Source organism: Diospyros lotus, chromosome 6 (genome assembly GCF_014633365.1).
Source record: "Diospyros lotus cultivar Yz01 chromosome 6, ASM1463336v1, whole genome shotgun sequence".
In the NCBI taxonomy this organism is placed as follows: Eukaryota; Viridiplantae; Streptophyta; class Magnoliopsida; order Ericales; family Ebenaceae; genus Diospyros; species Diospyros lotus.
In genome coordinates, this window is record NC_068343.1 from 3,141,395 (window position 1) to 3,163,118 (window position 21,724).

Genomic DNA, 21,724 nt, shown 5'->3' on the forward strand with positions numbered 1-21,724 from the left:
ATTTAAAAATTTAAATATAAATATATTTTAATAAATAATTAAAATAATAAAATATGTCTAAAAATAATCTCATTTAATTCAAAATAAATTTATTTTTTGTATGAGTAAAAGAAAACATGTTTAAAAATAATTATTCTTTCATTTAAAATTTGAAAATTCAAATATAAGGTTTTGAGACATAAATGATTAAAATAATAAAATATGTCTAAAAATAATTCTCTTTTAATTCAAAATAAATTTACTTTTTACATAAGTAAGAGAAAATATTTATATTATAAAAATATTTTTGTTAATCATCAAGACTTAATTAATATGAGCAAGTTGGCTCAACAATTTTAAACAAAAAAAAGTTTTTCAAAATTAAAATTAATAAAATATTACTTATATTCAATTATGTCACAAGAAATATTAAATTATTCAACTATATTATCAATTGAAAAATATTTGATTTCTAAACTTTAATACAAAAATTTAATTAGTGATTTTATATTTTAAAAAGTAATAAAAGTAAATATTAAATAATTTGTAATATTTATTTATATGATTAAATGGCCACCAAAGTAATTATTGCCTAAGATCATAAATGTTCTTAAATCGACTATAAGAAAAACACTAAAAGATTGGAGAACAATAAGAAAAAGAAATGTTGAAGATCGAAGAGTAAGAATAAATATTGAAGATTAGAGAAAAAAAAAAGAGTCAAAGATTGCAAAACAAGAAGAGGGGAGGATTGGAGAAGAAGAATAGGGAAATGATAGCTAATGAAAAAGTTAAATATATATATATATTTAATTAACATATATTTATTTTATATAAATATACAATAGTTCAATCTCAATACTTATTTGATAATTTGAATTTGTTATCATAGACAAAATATCTAAAATATCATTAGATTAAATATCATTTCAATCATTAATAATTCTTAATATAGTTGTATGACTTAATGAGTATTTATCTTAAGATATTTAATTTAACAAATATATATATAATTCTAAATATTTTTATAATTTAAATAATAATAGTTATTAAATTAATAAAAAATTAAAAATATTGTATTTTATAAAATAATCAATTTCAACTACTAAATTCCAATGTTGTGAAATATCAAACTTAAGAAAGGAGAGATTTATGATTTAGTGATTGGATTGGGATTAAATCATAGTTGAACGAATATATATTTTTTATGAAATAAAATAAATATATTGATTAAAATTATGATATAAAAAATTTAAAAAAAAAAATTTATTACATGAGACTAATAGATTTAAAAATGTGTTAAGTGACATTAATTATTTTATAATTAGTTTTTTTATAACAATATTAGCACGATGAAATTAAAATTAAGCCATGATCAAATATTTGAATTATAAATAAAATTAAACAAACAATTAGTCATATGTAACAAATATTTTAATATTATTATTTTTTAATATTTAAAAATACATTAAAAAACAAAATTAAAAATTTAAAAAAATATTCACCGATTCAACCAAACAAGCCCTACAACAGCGTTTGGCAGACCTCTCTCGCTCTCTGGTATGAACTGGGCTGCCGTGTCCATCGTAAGGGTTCACTCCCCATTTCTTCCATTGAACTCTCAGTTGTAGCCTTGTGGGCCTCTTATGCCTTCAGGTTTTCGTCGAAAACCCCGAGATGAGTGCTTTCAGGAGAGCTTCGAAGACATTCAGGTCACCGAAGTTGACGTATCTAACGGCGTCACCGAGATTTAGCACATTATCTGCTGTATTTAGAGATAATCCGATTGAGAGTTGGAGCCAATTTGGTTGGAATTGCCGTGCGTTTTGTTCTCATTCTCGCCAAGGTAGCAGAGACAATGCCAGTTCCATAGATTTGAACCAGTATCCCCCTGAAAGGATCCGCAACTTTTCAATCATTGCTCATGTCGATCACGGGAAATCGACGCTCGCGGACCGGCTTCTGGAGCTCACTGGAACCATAAAGAAAGGCCACGGTCAACCTCAGTACCTTGACAAGTTGCAGGTATGAGCTCTTTCTCCTTGTTGATGTTGCTGTCCATGCAAATTTTGTGCTAGCCTTGAGCGATACTGTTACTGAATTTATGCTTCACTGCACGGATTTTGGGGTTTGGCACTGATGGCTGTTCCAACGGTGGATTAGGAATTTGAAAATATTTCCGCTCTTTAGTTTGTCAATTTGTTATTTCTGCTTCACCGTACCCTTTCAAGGGAGACGGAAAGAACAAAAAAAAAAAAGACAGGAAGATATTACAGAGGAACAAGAAATGCATTGGGAAGAAAGTTGGGACCATGCTAGTCGTACTTGTGTGCTTGCGAATTCTCTGTTTTTTTCTTTTGTTGGCCGATAAATAATGTTATAAACAGAACAAAATAAAAGAATTGCCTGGAGGGGGTGAACATTCAAGGTATATTTGCTGCGGGCAGAAAAAGAGCTATCTCCAGCCTTACAAGTTCATCCAAAATACTGAACAGGACTTGAAAGTTAAGCGAGATTTTCTTTCAACCATGAAAAGAGGGACATGACCAGGCCATCGAACCAAAAAAAAGGAGGGACAAGGAAACCGTTCCCTTCATAACAGCCAGAAACAATCAGAACCAAGCATCACACACAACCGCTATAACCTAGGGCCAACTTTAATCTTTTGGGAATTATACTGAAATGTACCCGTTTGGTGTGTTTTTTTGAAAAATTGGGAAAAGAATCAAGTTGTTTACCTTGAACAATGAGGATTTTAGCTTTATTGGACATGATACTGGAATTATAAAGCCTTGTTCTCTTTGCTATTTTTAGTTTTTTAAAATAGTGAAAACGTGTTTACTTTCATATTTTCAAAAACGCATTTTCGCAAATAAGAAAAAATTTTGTAAAAAAAACTCAAAATAACAAAAAATCGTTTTGGTTGTTTTCATCACAAACATGCTCAAAATTTTCAAAACGCGAAAAACTTTGCAGACAAAAAAAACATGTTTTTAGCAATCTCAAAACAGATACTAAAACACAAAATTGAAAATGAATTTAAAACTTAAAACTCAAAACCGAAATACGAAGAGAACAACCCCAAATGTCTTCTAGTTAATAGCAATTGGTTTACTCAGGGTTCTGGCCTCCAAATGTTTTACTCAAAATTTATGTTTGTGTAGAGAATACTTGCATTTTCCTAATCCCTTCTTTTTTTAGCTTTTGTTTATTCTCCATACCTTTTTTATGCCATCTAACAACTTGGCTTTTCTTAGGTAGAGAGGGAAAGGGGAATTACAGTCAAGGCTCAGACAGCAACTATGTTCCACAGTCACAACTTTCCGGGTGCCATTAGTGCTGATGCACAAGAACCAGTAAGATTTTTGCTAAACTTAATTGACACTCCAGGTCATGTGGATTTCAGCTACGAAGTATCAAGATCTTTAGCAGCTTGTCAAGGTGCCCTTTTGGTTGTTGATGCTGCCCAAGGAGTGCAGGCTCAGACAGTTGCTAATTTTTATCTTGCTTTTGAATCTAACCTAACAATAATCCCTGTCATAAACAAAATTGATCAACCAACTGCTGATCCAGATCGTGTCAAAGCACAACTAAAATCCATGTTTGACCTTGATCCAAGCCATGCGCTTTTGACTTCTGCCAAGACAGGCCAAGGGCTTGAGAAGGTGCTTCCAGCTGTCATAGAGCGAATACCTCCTCCTCCTGGGAACTGTGGTTCACCTTTGCGTATGCTTTTGTTGGATTCTTATTATGATGAATACAAGGGAGTAATCTGCCATGTCGCTGTTGTTGATGGCACTTTGCGCAAGGGAGATAAGATCTCATCTGCAGCAACAGGACAAGCTTATGAAGTTTTGGATGTTGGAATCATGCATCCTGAACTCAAACCTACAGGAGTCCTTTTAACTGGACAAGTGGGATATGTTGTGAGTGGCATGCGTTCAACCAAAGAGGCACGTGTTGGAGATACTCTATCTCATAGCCGAAGCATTGTAGAGCCCCTCCCAGGTATTTATATAAACATTTAGTAATCTGACCCAAGATAGTTTCTAGGAAGTCCTTTCTACCATTGGGTTCCAATGCCTAGTTTATTTTCCTCATTGTGCTAATCCTCTTTGAAAATAAGCTTTCAAGACAATGAGCTCATTTGTGGCTAGCATCTCCAAAGGCAATAAGCTTTGAAGGACAAAATATGGATGTTTGTATAAGTCAATACTTAATTGTATAAATTTGCACATAAAGAGTAAATGAAGCCGCATCGTGTCTTGCCATTATGTGATATCTACTGGTGTTGCCACTTACATTTTCCCAAGGACCATGGACGGCTAGTCATTTCTCAACAACTTGGAGTGAAGAAAGGTTTGTGTATGACTTGAATGATTTTTAGGATACTTTAGATAAAATTTGTGGCATAGTTATAGGATCCATTCTGTACTGGAGTCAATCTGGTGTACAATTTTTGACGTTTTGTTCTGGTCAAAATACCTTCTTGTACCAGCAGTACCAGATGGTATTGCAGTGGAAGCAACTTTGTGTTCAAATTTTGTGAGGCTAAATCTGAGACGGAGGCTTTTGTGTGTGTGTGTCTGTGTTAGACTAAGTTCCCTCTCTTTGTGAGGCTTCTTTGTGTCAGACTAAGTTTCCTCTCTCTCTTTCTCCAATCTAATGCATAGAAAATTGGGAAAGAGAGTCACCGTCCCCCCACCCATCTAAGTCTGATGCTGATAAAAGGTAACTTTCCATGCTTTTTCTCTATTCAACTTTTTATTATTATCATATATATAATATATTTTAGTTTTGATTATATTATTTTATTGATGTGATTAATAATTCTATTAGATGTATATTTTATATAACTTAATATTCTTAAATTACTTAGTTTATAACTTATTTACTATAGATTTGTTTTTATAATTGAGATTCTTAGTTTTGTTAATGATCTTTATTCACTTGTGACATATATCTATCATTAATTTATAATTTATTATAGTGACATATCAAAAGCGGCACCCAGTTTCCACTACCAATATGGTGTACTAATGACTAATCTGGTACTTTGTCCAGTATGTTATTGACAACTATGATTTGAAATTTTAATGATTGGGCTAAAATCCAAATGATAAATGTACACTTTGATTTGTCCGGTCCTTTCTGTTTGTTTGTGTTTATCTCTTTCACATTGAACTGCCGATCATTTTAGGTTTTAAGCCCGCAAAACACATGGTGTTTTCTGGTCTCTACCCAGCTGACGGATCAGATTTTGAGGCGCTTAACCATGCAATAGAGAGACTGACATGCAATGATGCTAGCGTCTCAGTCACCAAAGAGAGTAGCACAGCACTTGGTCTGGGCTTTAGGTATGGATTAATTCAAGTCAAGGAAAGGACTCTTCTTATATAATCACATCTAATTTTGCTAGCCATGTTCCTCCTGCAGGTGTGGTTTCTTAGGTTTACTTCACATGGATGTCTTTCATCAGCGTCTTGAACAGGTATTATTATTCTCTTCTATGAATACACACACATACACTTTTCATAGGTAAATCAAGCCATGTGCTAAGTACAATTTCTAGTATATTGTTTGCAGTATGGTTGCTATAATAACATTTTACTTGGACAGCACATAGAATGGAAGTCTATCATCCAAGCATTCTTAAGAACAAACCATCTTTTGGAGCTAAGTACTAGAACCTCAACTAGATGAGTGGCTTGATACTTGTGGGCATAGTTTGAATGGTGTAGGTGGTCTTCCCAAAACTGATGGCCCAAATTTTATATGGAACACTCAGAATCAGGATTAGAACTTGCAAAACAGTAATAAGGAAGTCTTAGAGGCTGCTTAGTTATGGAAAATATTTTCCAGTTTTTCATCTTCAATTTTCTACTTCATCTCCAGTTTTCCTTTTTCATGGAAAATGCTTAGCATACAGTTATTTGTTGTTAAGTAAGTGTGATGAACATTTACATATGACTTCGAGGTTTCTTGCATATACAAAACATAATCATGAATCAATGTAGATGATACAGATCTGTACTAGTTTCTGTGCTTCAAAGCCATTTTTTAAAAATAATTATGATTTTTTTTTTACCATGGTTGCGTTATGAATGGTAGGAATATGGAGCTCATGTCATTTCCACTGTTCCAACTGTACCATATATCTTTGAGTATTCAGATGGAAGGTATGCCATGCTTGTCTCCTTGTTATCCACTATTAAATTGCAATGGTATAGAGAGCTATATATGTTGTTGCCTTGATTAGCAAAACACAAGTTCAAAATCCTGCTGCACTGCCCTCAAATCCCAAAAAACGTGTGACTGCTACTTGGGAACCAACTGTGACAGCTACAATTATCATTCCTAGTGAGTAAGCTCTCATCCACCTATTACAGCTTGACTAATTATCTTTTTATCCTGCAAAGAATTTATTCATCCTTCATCTGTATATACCTGAAGGTTTGTGGGTGCTGTTATTACCCTTTGCTCTGAGCGGAGAGGGGCGCAGTTGGAGTACACATTTATAGATAGGTAACTTTTTCCCTAAAAGTTGATATCTTCCACTGCAGTGTCTAATATGCTAGCTGATTTCCTTACCGTTTCTGTTTCAGTTATAGTTACTGCATACTATGAAGCATAAATGTGATTTCAAAATTGTTATCCTTATTCCTTGTCAGAAACTGTGTTTGATTTAAAAAAAAAAAAATGTAATATGGTTTTAGGTGGTATATTATTTTTCAATATGCTTATCCTCCATCTAAAAGGTTAATGGTAATTGGGATATTAATTCTTTAAGTTTTCATATGCAGTCAGCGGGCCTTCATGAAGTATCGTCTACCTTTGAGAGAAATTGTTGTCGACTTTTATAATGAATTGAAAAGTATAACATCAGGCTATGCATCGTTCGATTATGAGGATGCTGAGTAAGTTTCTGTGCGCTTGTCTTTCTTTTATGCAGAAAAGATGCATGCATGCAGACTTGCATACAATCACACAAGCAAACAAATTTTTGCCTGGGCATCTGCATATGAAATTTAGGAGTCACCCTAGAGGTACCTTAAACTGATGGGGGCTTCACAAGGACCTCTATGAGATCACATTGGGTTGCAAACTGCAATGATTATTGTTGCATTTGTATGCTACTATAAGATTGATGCCTGATGTCTAGCAACCATATACCTGATGGCATCGTAGATTGCAGGCATCATGTAACGGCCCGCCTCCCGGAGCCCCTACCGCGGATAGAGGATCCGTGAGAGGGTCATTATAAAAATGATATCGAACAATGACGCACCTACAACACACACATAACCCTTTTTGAAATCATAATTTTTCTTTATTATAACATCTCATCATAATCTTTACAACCATTCATCACTTGGGCCCCACCTGGGCTTACATAACATGCGACAAACTCTGAAAACATAAACATTAACCTTATTAAGACACGATGACACCCAGGATCTAGTTTTGGGAGAGCTCTGCACTGGCTACCATGACTTGACGGTCTGGACCCAAACCCCGATGAACACACCTGCGATTTCAGGATACGCTGACCTGGAATGATGTAAAACAACATGAGTCGCGAGACTCAGCAAGCTCTAGAAAGAAAGGTTACGGGTTTAGGATAGGACTCTTCCCATGACACCCCATGCAATTCATGTCAATGAAATCACGCCATGTCATGAGCTATACGTACCTTACTTCTACATGCATAACATAAAATAAACTGCACATAAGGAACCAAGAGCCCACATAAGTCAAACATTGGCACCCGGGTCCCACATACAAACCTGTTGTAGCCTAACATAGGCTACCATATCATCATTCTCTTAGACCAGCCTTTTCCTGACATGGTCGGCTTTTCTTGACATTCAACTTTTGTCTTTTCCTGATACTTGTTACATACTTTTCCTGATTCCCATCATATTCTCATGTGTTCATCATGTCATACATCACATAATCATATACTTCCGCGATCTTAGTCTTCCCTCGGGCCAACCCCGAGCTAATATCTAAGCCGAGCCGAAGCTCACATGAGCCGGTACTCCCGACACCTGGCACGGTACTCCCGTCCAGAATAACAGTAACATTAGAACCATGCAATGCAACACATAAGAAATGCAAGGGCTTCCGTAGCATAAACGTGATGACAAGGCCCCCATAAACCAAACATCAGACCTTGCTACGCCCACACATAAGAATTCACACATGCGACATGCTCTAAATGCATATGCTTATCTAGGATACCCAAATTGGCTCTTGGACCAACCGGGTCATGCAAATGTTCACACATCCCGTCACACACAAAGCATGTCCCCACGTGAATGCAACCTAGCCCCTTGTAGCACACACATCATGAAATGCACAAACCAATGCGGGAATCTGGAGTACCAGCTCTTCTGACCGTTTAGCGCTTATCGTAACAACCGATGACTGGCGCCCATACATCCAGCCATCAACTGCCACGATCCACGATCAACAGTCAGTGGCTTTGTACCCATACCCTTAGACACACTTATTGACACTATTGACTTTATGTCTTTCCAGCTTAATTTTACATAACATTTCTCCATAACTCATAATCCTTCATGTACATATTCACATATCATCACATTACCATTCTCATTCCTTTTAATTCACATAAAGCCATCTCAACATACATAATAAATTATTAATAAAACCCCATTAAACCATAAACAACTTTTCTAAGAACCTAGCCCAACGGGTACAGCATCATTCCCAAGGAAAGCGGAGCGATACGAAGTTCCGTGACGGTTGAAATGAAAGACACCATGACGCCATTGCTTAGCTCATTCCATTAACAATAAACTCATTAATAAAATAAAAGCCATAAAGTGGTTACTACGCGGATTATTATTATTTATGCGTAGAACAGAGTCACGGTGAGGGAGAGTTTAGAGTAGAAGAAACCTCAAAGACTTTCAAGGGAAATAAATAACGCGAAGAGGGGGTTAGGAGCTTGCCTGAAAACGGCTGATTTCAGCCTCTCTTGTGCTCCCGATGCGAAGTAAAACATTTCCTATCAAATAATACAACCGTGACTTAAATCGGTTAATTCTAACGCGTAAACTATATAATCTAACCGTATAAAATTCATGATTTAAACATATAACACTTATATAAATTTTACCCACTTACCTGAATATTTTAAATACCAAATAACCACCAAAATCCCTTGATTTTTCCTCACTTTTCCTCCGTTTCCCTGGCTGCTCGCGCCCTTTTTCTTCTCCCATTAATTTTTCTCTTCCTCTCTCTGTTGTGGAGCAAAAGTAGCCGAAATGGCCACTGGAATGGCCTTAAATTACCTCCAATACTTGCTGCCCAAGATTTGTCTTATAAATATCATCTTAAGTGGCTTTTAAGCCACAAATTGATATGGCTATGGATGCGCCACGCACAACACACACAAACACGTATATATATATTAATTAATTAATTAGTTTAATTTAATTTGATTTAATTATCTCTTTTATTATTATTATTATTATTATCTTATTATTATTATTATTATTATTTCTATTATTATTATTTTTGCCACTATATGTTATTTTATTGTTTTCATTAATACTTTCAATTAATTTAATTAATCACCTTAATTTCCTATTTCTTTAAAATATCATAAATGAATATTTCTCAAAAATTTCTAAATATTCTAAAATATCCACAAACATCTAAATTAATTATTTTTAGTTGTCTTCAAATTTTTGGGATGCTACACATCACGTATGTAGAGACTAACTATGCTCCTAAATTCATTACATGTCACATTGGATGCACACAATACTAGTTGTGGTTGTGAAATATGTGTCCTTTGCATCGAACAAGCAATTCCTTTAATTTGGGATTGCTAAACTTACCTAGAACTCCTCCTAAATGCTTCATGTTTCATGGAGAACCGTTTTTGATCAATGAAATACAAGATGATGTTAGTATATATGAGCTCGATTCTTACATCCCTAGGTTTGGTCATCAGATAGATCTTATGCTTGCACTCGCACCTGCATTTGAAGGATATACACAAATCCATATAAGTAGAAACTAATTGTGCATATTAGCAAAAAAGAAAAAAAAAGAAAAGAAACTAATTGTGCAAAGTAATGGGCCCTTCTGTGCTTTAGATGTGACAATGTCTTTCTGACAAGAGATTGCTATATCCAAATTCTCCTCTTTTTAGTCCATGTGCAATGTTAATGGGCAGGAGGTAATTTTGGTTTTCTTTAAGACGTTTCTTGATGGATGGCTTAACAGATATCAAGCCTCTGATTTGGTGAAACTTGATATTCTCTTGAATGGACAACCAGTTGATGCAATGGCAACCATTGTTCATAATTTGAAGGCACAGCGTGTTGGACGTGAACTAGTGGAAAAGCTTAAGAAGTTCATAGACAGGTTTACTGATTCATATTTAATTCAGTATTCTACTTTATTTCCTTATTTTAGTAGTTTTTTCCTGACTTTCTGATGTGTACAGGCAAATGTTTGAGATAACAATACAAGCTGCTATTGGATCAAAGATTATTGCAAGGGAGACGTACGTAATCATTCAAAATTTTCTTTGCCCAACTAGTTTTACACAGTGATTAAGCCAATTTCTGCTGTTACTGCTTTCCTGTCAGATTGTGCTGTTGTTTTGCTCGTTTCCTCTGTTGCCGTGGTAGAAGCCTGCAACATTTGCGGGTGTTGCAGTTGAATAGCTTTTGTAATCATTAGAAACAAAAGGAAGAGAAAAAAAAGACTCTTTTCCTGCCAAATATTATATCGGCAGATAAGGATCCTAGTGGTTGGGCATAGCCAAGTTGTTGACTGACTTGCCCTTCAACGTATCCAGCATCTCCTGGTTAAACTTGATCTCTTTGGTGCTGCACTAAAGTATTGGTAGTACTGAAGTTTCTTCAGATGATTCATGGTGGCACGTTGACTTGGAAACTTAAAACTTTTCTCAATTTATATTTGCCCGGAAGTATTTACCGGTAGTTAGGGATAAGCTTCACTTTCTTTGCCATAAGCAGCCTTACAAATGCTTAGATCTATTTGTATACATAAAATTCAAGTCGGAGACCAAGACAGAGAAAAACGTAGAACAAATTGAAGTAGAAGTAAAATTTTAGATGAAAATCAAGCACGCCCCCCCCAACCCCCCCCCCCCCCCAAAAAAAAAAAAAAAAAACTCAGATTAAAAAACATTGAGTTGAGACCTGAATAAGTTCCTCCTGATTCACATGCTAAGTTCATATCTGATTTTATTTGAGGAAGATAACTGAATGAGAAATCCTTTAGATTTTCCGAACCTGCAATCTAGATGTATATAGTTGGAAGATATTAGAATTTTTAAGGTCTTAGCAGCTTTTTCTAGTGATGTGATGTAGCACTTAGCACTTCAGAGCTTTTTCTAGTTTGATGTGATGTAGCAGTTATCAAGGGTTTTTTTTTCAATAGCTTGATCCTCAAAAGTCTTTCTAACTTGATATTAATACAGCTTGATTTTCAAACTTTATTCAATTTTGATTTCTGAAAAATGTTTTAGGGCTTTAGCAGGTTGATCTTCAGACCTCTCTAATTTGTTGTCTGGGAAGATTCTTCTTCTCGATGAGTTTCCCCTATTTATAAAGTTGGATGAAGAGTACCAGGGTGTTTAAAGCTTCTTAATGATAGTTATCCCATAATATATTCCAAATCAATGATTGTGAATTTATGCTCGTCTCTAATATTTTAGGTGTTAAATCATAATTATTGATTTATTTGAATAATTATCTCTGCCCATTTTTGGGATATAATTAAAAGATATGTACCCCTAATTAAATGTCTCTAAATTTCATTTCTTTTAGAGTTTATAAGAGGAGTCATGGTACTTGCAAATCTAGGTTGACACCCCATTAATCAATTACCAATACACTCCTCATTAAATGATTCAAGTGAGGGATGTATTGGCATTTATTGCTTGAATGAATTATCAATACACTCCTCATTCATGATTTAATGAGGGGTGTATTGGTTGATTAATGGGGTGGGAATTTGGCCAAATTTGATTGGAGAAAATATCATGCCAGTCCTATGAGATGGCTTATTTTGTCGTTTGAAGGTTGTATAATTTGATCGATGTCATCATTTGAGTTGTCTACTCGTATAGATTGTTGAAGTTTTGAAAGACAAATAGCAACATATATTATTTGCCAGAAATATTATTAGTTGTGAGACATGTGAGGGTTCCAAATTGGCGAAAAAAATCACCTTCAATCTTTTTGCTCAGCTGAGCCTCTCTTTGCTTGTTTCAGGATTTCAGCCATGAGGAAGAATGTCCTTGCAAAGTGCTATGGCGGAGATGTGACTCGGAAGAGGAAATTGTTGGAAAAGCAGAAGGAAGGAAAGAAAAGAATGAAGCGGGTCGGCTCTGTCGACATACCTCAAGAGGCTTTTCACGAGCTGTTGAAGGTTTCATAGAGGACGCCTGCCTTTGAGTTGGCTGTACTTGTAGGAAACAATTCTTTCTTTCTTTTTTGTTCAATTTCTTCTCTAATCCAACATATAATACCCACTCAATTTTGTAATATCTTGGCTACGAGGACTGGAAGAAAGCCATCCAGTTGTAGGGATCATTGGGTGAAAATGGTATGTGCAATGAAGAAAGAAAATGCTTCATTTTTAGTCGGAAAACTTTGGTTTTAGCATGAAATGGCATAATAAAAATTTGTATAGCAGAAAAGAACTTCACTGGTCATGTATATATATATATATATAGTACAAATTAAATTACAAAACAGGTTACTTTTATTGGAGCAGACACCTAACTGGCACCTAGATAATGTACATTTCCATTGCAAGGTTTGGGCTAGCTGTGAATACAAAGCAATGAAAGCAGGGTGAATTTCTTCTTGCTTCCGTTTCTTTGTCGACAGTTACGTCTGATGTGTGATCCAGTTCTTGTATGATCTCTAGTCTCAAAAAATATAACAGAAAAGGAAAATGAAGAGAACCATCAATTGGTCTGGTCCTGGCCATCAGTGGCGGGCTTTGCAGTGTTCTTAGAGACGGAAAATGGCAACGCGGGTGCCTGGAGAAGTGTCAAATTTCCAGTCTGAGAGTTCAAAGACGAAGTTGGGTTCAAGTAACTTGAGGCGCAACCTTTGCCGTTAATGGCCTGAATGGTGTCAACCCACCTCAAGTTCTGGCCAAAGCTCTCTCTTCTCCCTTGGTTGCCGCCATTGTTGTTGTCCACCATAGATGAAATCGCAGCAGCTATCACCGATTGGAAGCTCGGATTCGACGTGATCGCCTTGGTCAAGGTCTCTGTTAAAGAAGAGGCCTGGCTGTTCTGCTCTGTGTAAGGCTGATAAAACTGTTCCTGGGATGGTTTTCCCAGATTAGTTGATCCAGTATTGGCTTTGCCGTAGGGCAGGGTGCCATAGTTGTGATACCCATTGCCCCAAACAGATGGTAAGATGGTGGATTCCGATGAGGAAAAGCTGAGATTTGTGGAAGGAAAGACAGTTCTTGGGGCTGAAGGAAAGTTGGAAGAGAGCATGTTGAAATGAGTGGATGGACTGGAAGTGAGGTCCAAAGTGATGGTTGCGAAAGGTGAAGAAGAAGAAGAGTTGGGAGAGTACAATGCTCTTGCTCTTGAGTTGTCGGAGAGGCTGAAATCTAGGCCGTGGAGGTTGGTGAACGGAGCGGTGGTGGTGGATGATGGCCCCAAGCCTTGTTGAGAGGTTGAAGAGCCGGACAATAGCATGGAGGCGGCGGCGGAAGTGGTGGAAGCCATGGCGGTGGCTGAAACTGGAAGTGGGTGGTTGTGGGTTCCCTCGTAGGTTGTGATCAAGATGGACATGTCCTCAGCACATCTTTGCACCTGAACCAATATCCAAAAAGAAATTAAAGAAGTATAGGGTCATGTTAATTTCTTGGTGAACAAACAGAGATAGATAATTAATATGCATAGTGGATAAAATATACACACATATAATTAGGGATGACAATTATAACCGTGGAGAATTGAATCAAAATTAAATTGGTTAATGCAGTTAAAAATTGTTTAAATGGATAATGGTTTGATTTGGAGAAAAAATCAAACACTATTTCAATAGGTATGGATTGATTATGATTTTCACTAAATCTAAATCAAAATTCGTATAGAATGTGTAAGTAATCGAACCAAATCAAATTGAATATAAATATATATAATATATATTTATTTAATATATTATATATACACATAATATATATATTGACTAATGTATTTTTTAAAAATAAATATATAAAATATTGAACATTTATAAAGTAATTAATAAATAAAAATAAAATCTAATATTAGATTATTTTATTTTTATAAATCAAATAATTATTAATAAAAATAACGATTTAAATATTTAAAAAATATAAAATCTGGACGAGAGATTATGGATCATACTCAAAAAATTATGGTTAAAATCGAAATCAAATGGTTTGGTTATAGTTTTTAATTTTTAAAATTAATGTGTAATGATTTGATTTTGATTTTAATAATTTAAGTTTGATTTAATTATAGTTTTAACAAAAAAAAAAAAACTAAAATCAAATCAAATCATTGGCAACCTTACATATAATAATTAATTATGCATGGTAATCTAGGAAAAGGCTATGCGTCTCATTGATGCACAATTTTCACAGTGAAGCTTGAATCAGATCAAAGCAGCATCCATCTTATAATTAATTATGAATTATTTTCATGATAATTCATGATTTTTTTTATACCATTGAATGAAAAATTCAAGTGAACACCACCAGAGAGCCCACGTTTGAGTTAATTTAGGATAAACCTCCATCCACGTGGTTCGAATTTAAGATTTGAATAACACTTGTAGGTTTTTTTTTTTTAAGGTTGTGTTTGTTAATTAATATATAATTCAAAAAAAAAGTAAAATATGAAAAATATTTTAGATAAAAATACTTTTTATTGTATTTGTTAAATTTATCTCTTATCCCTTCAAATAAATTTATTTTGAATATTAAGACAAGAAAAAAAATAACCCATATACCCCTAATGAATTCTAATTTTTTTTTTTTATAAATAGTATGATAAAATTTTTGAAATGTTTCCCATTTTTATTTTAACAATTTCATATTTTGGTTTAAAAAATATTTTAATCTTATCTTAATATAAGTTTATCTTATTCATTTTAACAAACACTAACTAATTTATGTAATTTGGAGTTAGAGTGTAATCGAGTCAAGTTTAGTTTAATTATATTCCAATTCGATTCGGTTAGATATTTGAGCTCCACTTGTTTCTGAGTTAACTTCTATAAAAAATATTTCAACTCAATTTGTGAATAATTTTTTATATTTGACTCAATTTGTTTTTGAGCTCATTATCAAAGTTAAGAAGTTATAAAGCATTTCGTGAAGAAGTGTTTATAGATAAACTAATTTTTAATGAATAATTAATATAAAATTATATGATTTAACAAAATCACAAATTAAGAAAAGAATAAAATAAACTTTAAAATATCTTAAAATATATATATAGTCTTATTAGATGAACAAACAAGCGAATTTTTAACAAACTTGAAACAAATTATAAATGAACTTGTTTATAAATATAAACAAATTGAATTGATTTTTATTCAAACTCGACATATATTTATTAAATGAGGTTTGAATTTTTATTTCAATTTATTTATTTACTTAATAAACAAGCTCAAATCAAACTCGTTGATGAGTTAGAACGTATTAGTCCGTTTAGATGATCTCTAATTTTGTGCTTGATGTTATTAACAAATTTATCAAACCCTATTATTTTTAATAAATCACAAATGTTAAATTTAAACCACACAAATCTAATAAAAATAAACCTAAATCAAATAAAAATCTGAGACTTAAAACACTAAATTGAAGTCATAAGAATTTGCATAAAGATTGGCCTCACCCAGACAAGAATCTGAATAATTCGAATTTAATTACTCAAAAGAATTTAATGCACAAATTAAAAGGAGAAAGAGAAAAAATTTACCTGTTTTCTGACGGGACAGGAAGGTGCTACGGTGCAACGGTAGTATGCGCGGGGACATGGATTTCCTTTCGAAATTTTCTGGCCGTATTTCCTCCACTGGCAGCCATCGTTCATCTGTTCAACACAAAGGATATTCCATATAATTGTGTGAAAATTCTGTTAATTTGATTAGAATTTTAATTTTTTCCATTGCATTTGTTCAGATTATTGGAACTTACAGTCGGGGCATCGCATCTAGCTCTCACAGAAACCCTAGCTCTCTTAACGCTGGACTGTTCTGAAAGCTCATCATCCTCTCCGCTTCTCCCCTTCTTCAAACCTTTACTCGCCGCCGGCCACGTCTCTCCGGCTTGTTCTTCCTTGGCTATTTCTTCCAAGCTATTCTCGGGACTCGATTTCTCTGACTTACGGAAATCGTAGTCCAGGCCGAGTTTAAGACCTCCCGTCAACTGCTCGTGATCTTCCGACGACGATCTCGCCTTGCCGGCGCTTTTCTCGTCTCTCTTAGGTTCGCTGGGGCTTATTCCGAGACGAAGAGATACGAGTTCTGGCTCTTGATCTACATGAGCAGTACTAATGGATGAGTTGCTGCTCTTCTTGGATTCTCGCTGAATTATGGCGGAGAACCGCATTCGGAGAGACTCGTAATCCTTCTCCATTTGCTCTAACATCATCTTCAATCTCGCGTTCTCCTCTCTCACTTGGCTCATCTCCGCCTTTGCTGATTCAAGTTCCTTCTCCTGGATATGCCAAAAATGTGGCAGAATTGTGTAAGTTGCTGTGATTTACAAGAGCATCCAGATACATATAACAAGAAAAGCGCAAACTCGATCGAATCCAAATTATCTAATTAAATTAGCACTTTTAGGTAATCGCCATGATGTTGCAAATTCCTGATCAACTTACCTCGTTCGAAATGCCTGGGATCTCGAGGTCGGCTGAGGATGCCTTCGGAGCAGTTGCTTCGCAGAATTTCCCCCTAGCTCCGACCTGGAAACACGTCAGCCATTAATATAACCACTTATCAGCTTCAAAATTGATGTTAAATTCTCAAACATTTCATCATCACAAAAAATTCATACACACATGCATGCATATATATATATATATATACATATATCGGGAGAGAGAGAGAGAGAGAGAGACCATATTACGATCTTCGTGGGCTACAGAAGCATCATGGCTATGTTCTTCAGAAGCAGAAGCAGAAGCAGAGGTGGACGTTTTCAGCCGAGTAGCCTCCATGGCTTAGAATTTGGATATTTTTGATCTCTGAATTAGCTAGCTAGGGCTAGATATAGCTCCCACAGATTGCCCATTTATGGAAGAGATCTCACTAATTAGTTTAAACAAATTCAAATCCAAGTGCCCATATCCATCAGCCATAGCACACATAAAATGTCAACTGCCCCACCACGCTTCATTTAATTTCTTTTCCATTAATTAATATTTATCTATATGTGTATGTAAGTGTGTATTCAAGAAAATAAATAAAGAGATCGAATAGAATAAATGGACGAAGAAGAATTCAACTTCAACGCTTATGACAGAGATGAGCTGCAGCTTCATAGAGAAGACCCGCATTACTCGGCAGCCATCCATCTTAATTATGATTAAAACATAAAAGTACCATCGTTGAAGCTTCGTACAGAGAAAATGGCACATGAAAATGGGTGGCCGCTTCGTCTGGTGGTGGCCGGTGGCTGATTGGTGGATTAATATTTATTAGAATATATATATTTATATATATATATATGGCAGCAAATACAGTTTCTATATTGTTTGTGTTTAGTGTAATTGTCCAAAAGTTCAGTGCAATTAATCCTCTCGTTAAACGCCCAATGGACACCGCCATTAATTGCCACTTGACTACATAATCTTTATCTTTCATAAACACATGAGTTGTTTGCAGCCTACATATATATCACTCATCAATTTTTAACAAATTAATTGAATCCATGCATCATGTTCTTCATGTTGTTTGGTCTTAATAAGTAATTGCGAATTCATAGGATTGATTAACATTAATTATATATGTTACCGTGGATGACTTCATTAATTAGAAATTAAATACCACGTGACAAATTAACATATGTTAATATCAATATATATCATCATAACTCTAGCTAGGACTTAATTAGATTCTATATATATATATATATAATGTTGGTGCCCCTCTGGATTTGATTAGCCAATTAAGAGCTTTAACAATTAGAAGACAATAAAAAAAGGGGTTTTTTTTAGTAAATCTTTTAAGCCCCATTGACTACTCGCCACCATCGTACAAGACTCAACAACTCTATAGCGGGCTTGAAGTCATCAACTTTTAGCAACTGCTAATAAAACTGCAATTGACGATTAGTTCAAAGCGTATGACGGGGTTTGTTTAATGCAAGGTCTCTCATATCCTAATAATATTGTTTCTTTAATTTGGGATCGAGCTGATGAAATTATTTTGACTTTAAAGACTAATTCATCAGCTGTTTAGGCTAACCTGCCGGTTAGAAAAAGGAAAACTGAGGTAGCGACGTACGTGAGAGATCGAGGCTCTTGACTTGTCTATTTGAATAATTAATTATCCGTCGCAATTACATGATTCATAAGGGATTGGCAGCCAACCAGTTGGAACACTCAACCAATTAGTAATAATTATCTTCCATAATTAAGATTAGGACTGGAGAGTTGATAGAATCTGACCAAAGTATATATATCGTCATTTGGCAGCGAATACGTTAACCCTTTGTTTAGATATGAAGGATTAATTGCATGCCGACGAAAATAAAATGTAAAATATATAAGAGAATAGTGATTTTCCTTTTCTAGTATAGAAGGGTGGGCGTTCCTATATATATATATATATAATACATAATCGATCTTAATTAATTAGGATGGTCAATGGGTGATAAAATTAATGGTTAATATAAAAGTGGGTTAGCTGAATGGGTGTAATTATATAAAAATTTTAGTTTGTATTTTTAATTTTAGATAATTATCATAATAATATGTTTAGGGTTTAAAATTTAATGTATTTATTCAAGGGACTAGGCCATGCTCTGAAAATTAATTTCATTTTTATTTTGGTTTAATTGATGTTCTTAATTGTATTGTTAACCCAATTAATGAATTAAAATATAATTATTATTCAATCTCCTAGCTAGCAGAAACAGCTAAGAGGAAGGAAGAGGGGATTTGTTGGTCCACATGCAAGTGGGTGATGATGAAGATATCATTTTCATATTAACGTCTGTGGAGACTTAGAGGCCAAATTGTGGATATTTTAAGGGATTAGGTCAATGGTTTTAGATTAGGCATCGAATTGGGCATTTGAATATATCAGATTTGGGCTGTATTTGCTGAAGCTACCCATCTGCAATGTCAGAAATAAAATTGGGAAACTATGAAGAAAGAGCACATTACATTACTAATAGTTTTGAGATATATAATGGAATACTTACTTTTATATGTTAATTTATGGGTCATGTTAATTAATGTCTTTAATCAATACATTTAATTTTAAATAATTTATATTTTTATATTTAAATTTTTTATTTATTAGTGTTAAATTTCAAAATGCATTTTGTTATCGTTTGAATACAATAATAAATTTATTAAGTAAAAATATTCTCGTTGAGTCGTTGGAATTATGTAAAGAAGGTGTTTAGCTTAGCGATTTGACAACTTTTAAGCTATTATAATAGCTTATAAGTTATAAAACTTTTTTCCTTACGTAATTGACAACCCTTATCAACTTAAAAGTTATTAAACTTGAAAATTATTATATGAGCGTTTTGAAAAAGCTTAGACCTTCCTTGCTTTTTCAAAACACTAGTTGGTGATTATATGCGTTGACCCAATGTACCTATTTGCTCTCACAAATTCTATATTTTTTATCTACCCATCTTCTTCATCTACTAATCTTCACTGTCGTTGCCTCTTTCCGGCTCCTCTTTGTTGTCGTCGTCTTTCTCCAACTTTGATCGTCACCTCCAACTCCTTTGTCTCTATTGGTCGCTACCTCTAGCTTCATTGTCGTAAGTGGCCGTTGCCTCTAGATCCGTCCCCATCCCCATCGGCCTCCAACCTCAATCGCTATCTCTTCCATGGTCATCATCGTCGTTCGTCGCCCGTGTCTCCATCGTTCGCCTCCTTCACCATCCCTGACTCCATCATTGTCGACGTCCCCAATCGTTATGAAGGCTGTATATATATACTTATAAGTGTATATATATATATTGTATATATATTAATCTAATGGTAATATTTTTAAAGAAGAAAAATAAAAAGTGTATATATATTGTATTAATATATTTTTAATAATTATATATAATTTATTAACATGTAATGGTAAAATTTTATATCATTCAACGTGTTTATTTTTGTCTTTTTATAAAGTTTAATAGTTTATCAATTCTTTCAAATCAAACACATAACTATTAATTAATAACTTAAAATCACATTTATCCAAATACGTTATCGGTTTAAACACTATCCAATTTTTCAACTTTACACAACTTAAAAGGTCAACAACGTTTAAAGTGCTGAAAAAAATGATAAGCCAAACGATCCTAAAATAGAGAACAATTAGAGGGCACTAGATAGTTTATGCGCAAACATTTCGATACTTAATTCAAATATTAGAGATTTGAATATTATATTGAAACTAGTATCAAAGATATACGTACCTCAAAATCATTTATTTTCTAAATAAACGTAAAGCTTTCCAAGATTTATTAGGATTAGAATTTTTATAAATAATGTTTATTCTGACATTTCGAGATCCATTATAATTAGAATTTTTATGAATAATATTTATATCTATTATTTTAGTAGAACTCTCAAATAAATTTTTAAATGTCATAATTATCTAGTTTGGGGTTTGTTCCCGGCCTCCCTAATCAAGGGAAAATGCTTCAAGTTGGAGCTTATTAGTTATGTTCTATGAGAAATGTGTACCAATCTTTGGGAGACCATATAAGGGTCTCTTGAGATTATGATATCTGGAAGACCCCCAGTGACTCAAAATTAAGGTCTCTCAGTGTTTCTATTATTGCGATCTTCCAATTTTTCGATTTATCTAGAAAATTTACATTTTTAACCTGGATAGTTACTTTAGGTTTTTAGATTTTTTTGATACTAGGGTTTTGTTACAAACATCAATCAAGGTGGAGACCAAAAAAAAAAAAAAAAAAGGGGTCAACTCAGAGGTTGTTTTGAAAGACTACTATTCTTAATTTCTCAAATATGAAAAAAAAAATTAAATACCAACACACTTGGTACGACGGACGTACTGGATAATTTCTCTTAATATGGAGGAATTTTTTTTGATGTAATCGTAATTACATAATTAATAATGCGATCGCTTCTGTGATTTCCAATTATAGAATTTTTTTAAATACTTAAGGGTCATAACAATTGCAATAATTAAATAATCTCTCCCAACTACGTGCTAATTAATTTGAATCTAAACGCAAGTGATTAGAAATCAATCTTATATTGCCATAGAAATATAAATATATCGTTAGCAGTGTATGATGGGATCAATTAACAATATTGTGCTTTAGTCTCTGACCATAGCAAGTGATAAATTTCGTCTGTTTGCTACAAGATGCGGACCCGATGTCTAGAATCAAACGAGGCGTCCAAAGCTAAAAGGGTCTTTTTACATAACTAAATAATTTAATTTCTCAAATGAACAGGCACCCCAGAAAGCGTATTAATACAATAGTAAAATAAGTTTTTTTT

The 21,724-nt window shown here is 34.0% G+C and overlaps 2 protein-coding genes across 3 annotated transcripts; one reads left to right on the forward strand and one right to left on the reverse strand.

The window, feature by feature from the left end:
* The first annotated feature begins 1,513 nt into the window (after nt 1–1,513).
* Nucleotides 1,514–12,917, forward strand: LOC127803672 (translation factor GUF1 homolog, mitochondrial). 2 transcript variants are annotated; one of them, XM_052340090.1, is made up of 11 exons: nt 1,514–2,004; nt 3,237–3,987; nt 5,180–5,336; nt 5,416–5,470; nt 6,091–6,158; nt 6,239–6,343; nt 6,433–6,504; nt 6,783–6,896; nt 10,249–10,389; nt 10,472–10,531; nt 12,273–12,917. In XM_052340090.1, the coding sequence occupies exons 1-11, from the start codon at nt 1,657–1,659 to the stop codon at nt 12,436–12,438; spliced, it is 2,037 nt and encodes a 678-aa protein (XP_052196050.1). In that variant the 5' UTR covers nt 1,514–1,656; the 3' UTR covers nt 12,439–12,917. The 2 variants fall into 2 exon arrangements, with proteins under 2 accessions (XP_052196050.1, XP_052196052.1); XM_052340092.1 differs by having other exon boundaries at nt 1,857–2,004; nt 3,241–3,987.
* Nucleotides 12,749–17,332, reverse strand: LOC127803673 (probable WRKY transcription factor 72). The gene is made up of 5 exons (XM_052340093.1): nt 17,129–17,332; nt 16,889–16,972; nt 16,201–16,722; nt 15,983–16,096; nt 12,749–13,843 (listed from the first exon to the last, which is right to left on the reverse strand). Exons 1-5 carry the CDS (start codon nt 17,225–17,227, stop codon nt 12,974–12,976), a joined length of 1,689 nt encoding a protein of 562 aa, XP_052196053.1. The 5' UTR covers nt 17,228–17,332; the 3' UTR covers nt 12,749–12,973.
* Nucleotides 17,333–21,724: the final 4,392 nt, after the last annotated feature.

Coding starts and splice junctions, on each gene's coding strand:
- LOC127803672 (XM_052340090.1), top strand. CDS start 1,657: ATGAGTGCTTTCAGGAGAGCTTCGAAGACATTCAGGTCACCGAAGTTG. Junction 6,344..6,432: donor ACAATTATCATTCCTAGTGA/GTAAGCTCTCAT, acceptor ATATACCTGAAG/GTTTGTGGGTGCTGTTATTA. Junction 6,505..6,782: donor GAGTACACATTTATAGATAG/GTAACTTTTTCC, acceptor TTTCATATGCAG/TCAGCGGGCCTTCATGAAGT.
- LOC127803673 (XM_052340093.1), bottom strand. CDS start 17,227: ATGGAGGCTACTCGGCTGAAAACGTCCACCTCTGCTTCTGCTTCTGCT. Junction 16,723..16,888: donor TCCCAGGCATTTCGAACGAG/GTAAGTTGATCA, acceptor TGGCATATCCAG/GAGAAGGAACTTGAATCAGC. Junction 16,097..16,200: donor CTAGATGCGATGCCCCGACT/GTAAGTTCCAAT, acceptor TGTGTTGAACAG/ATGAACGATGGCTGCCAGTG.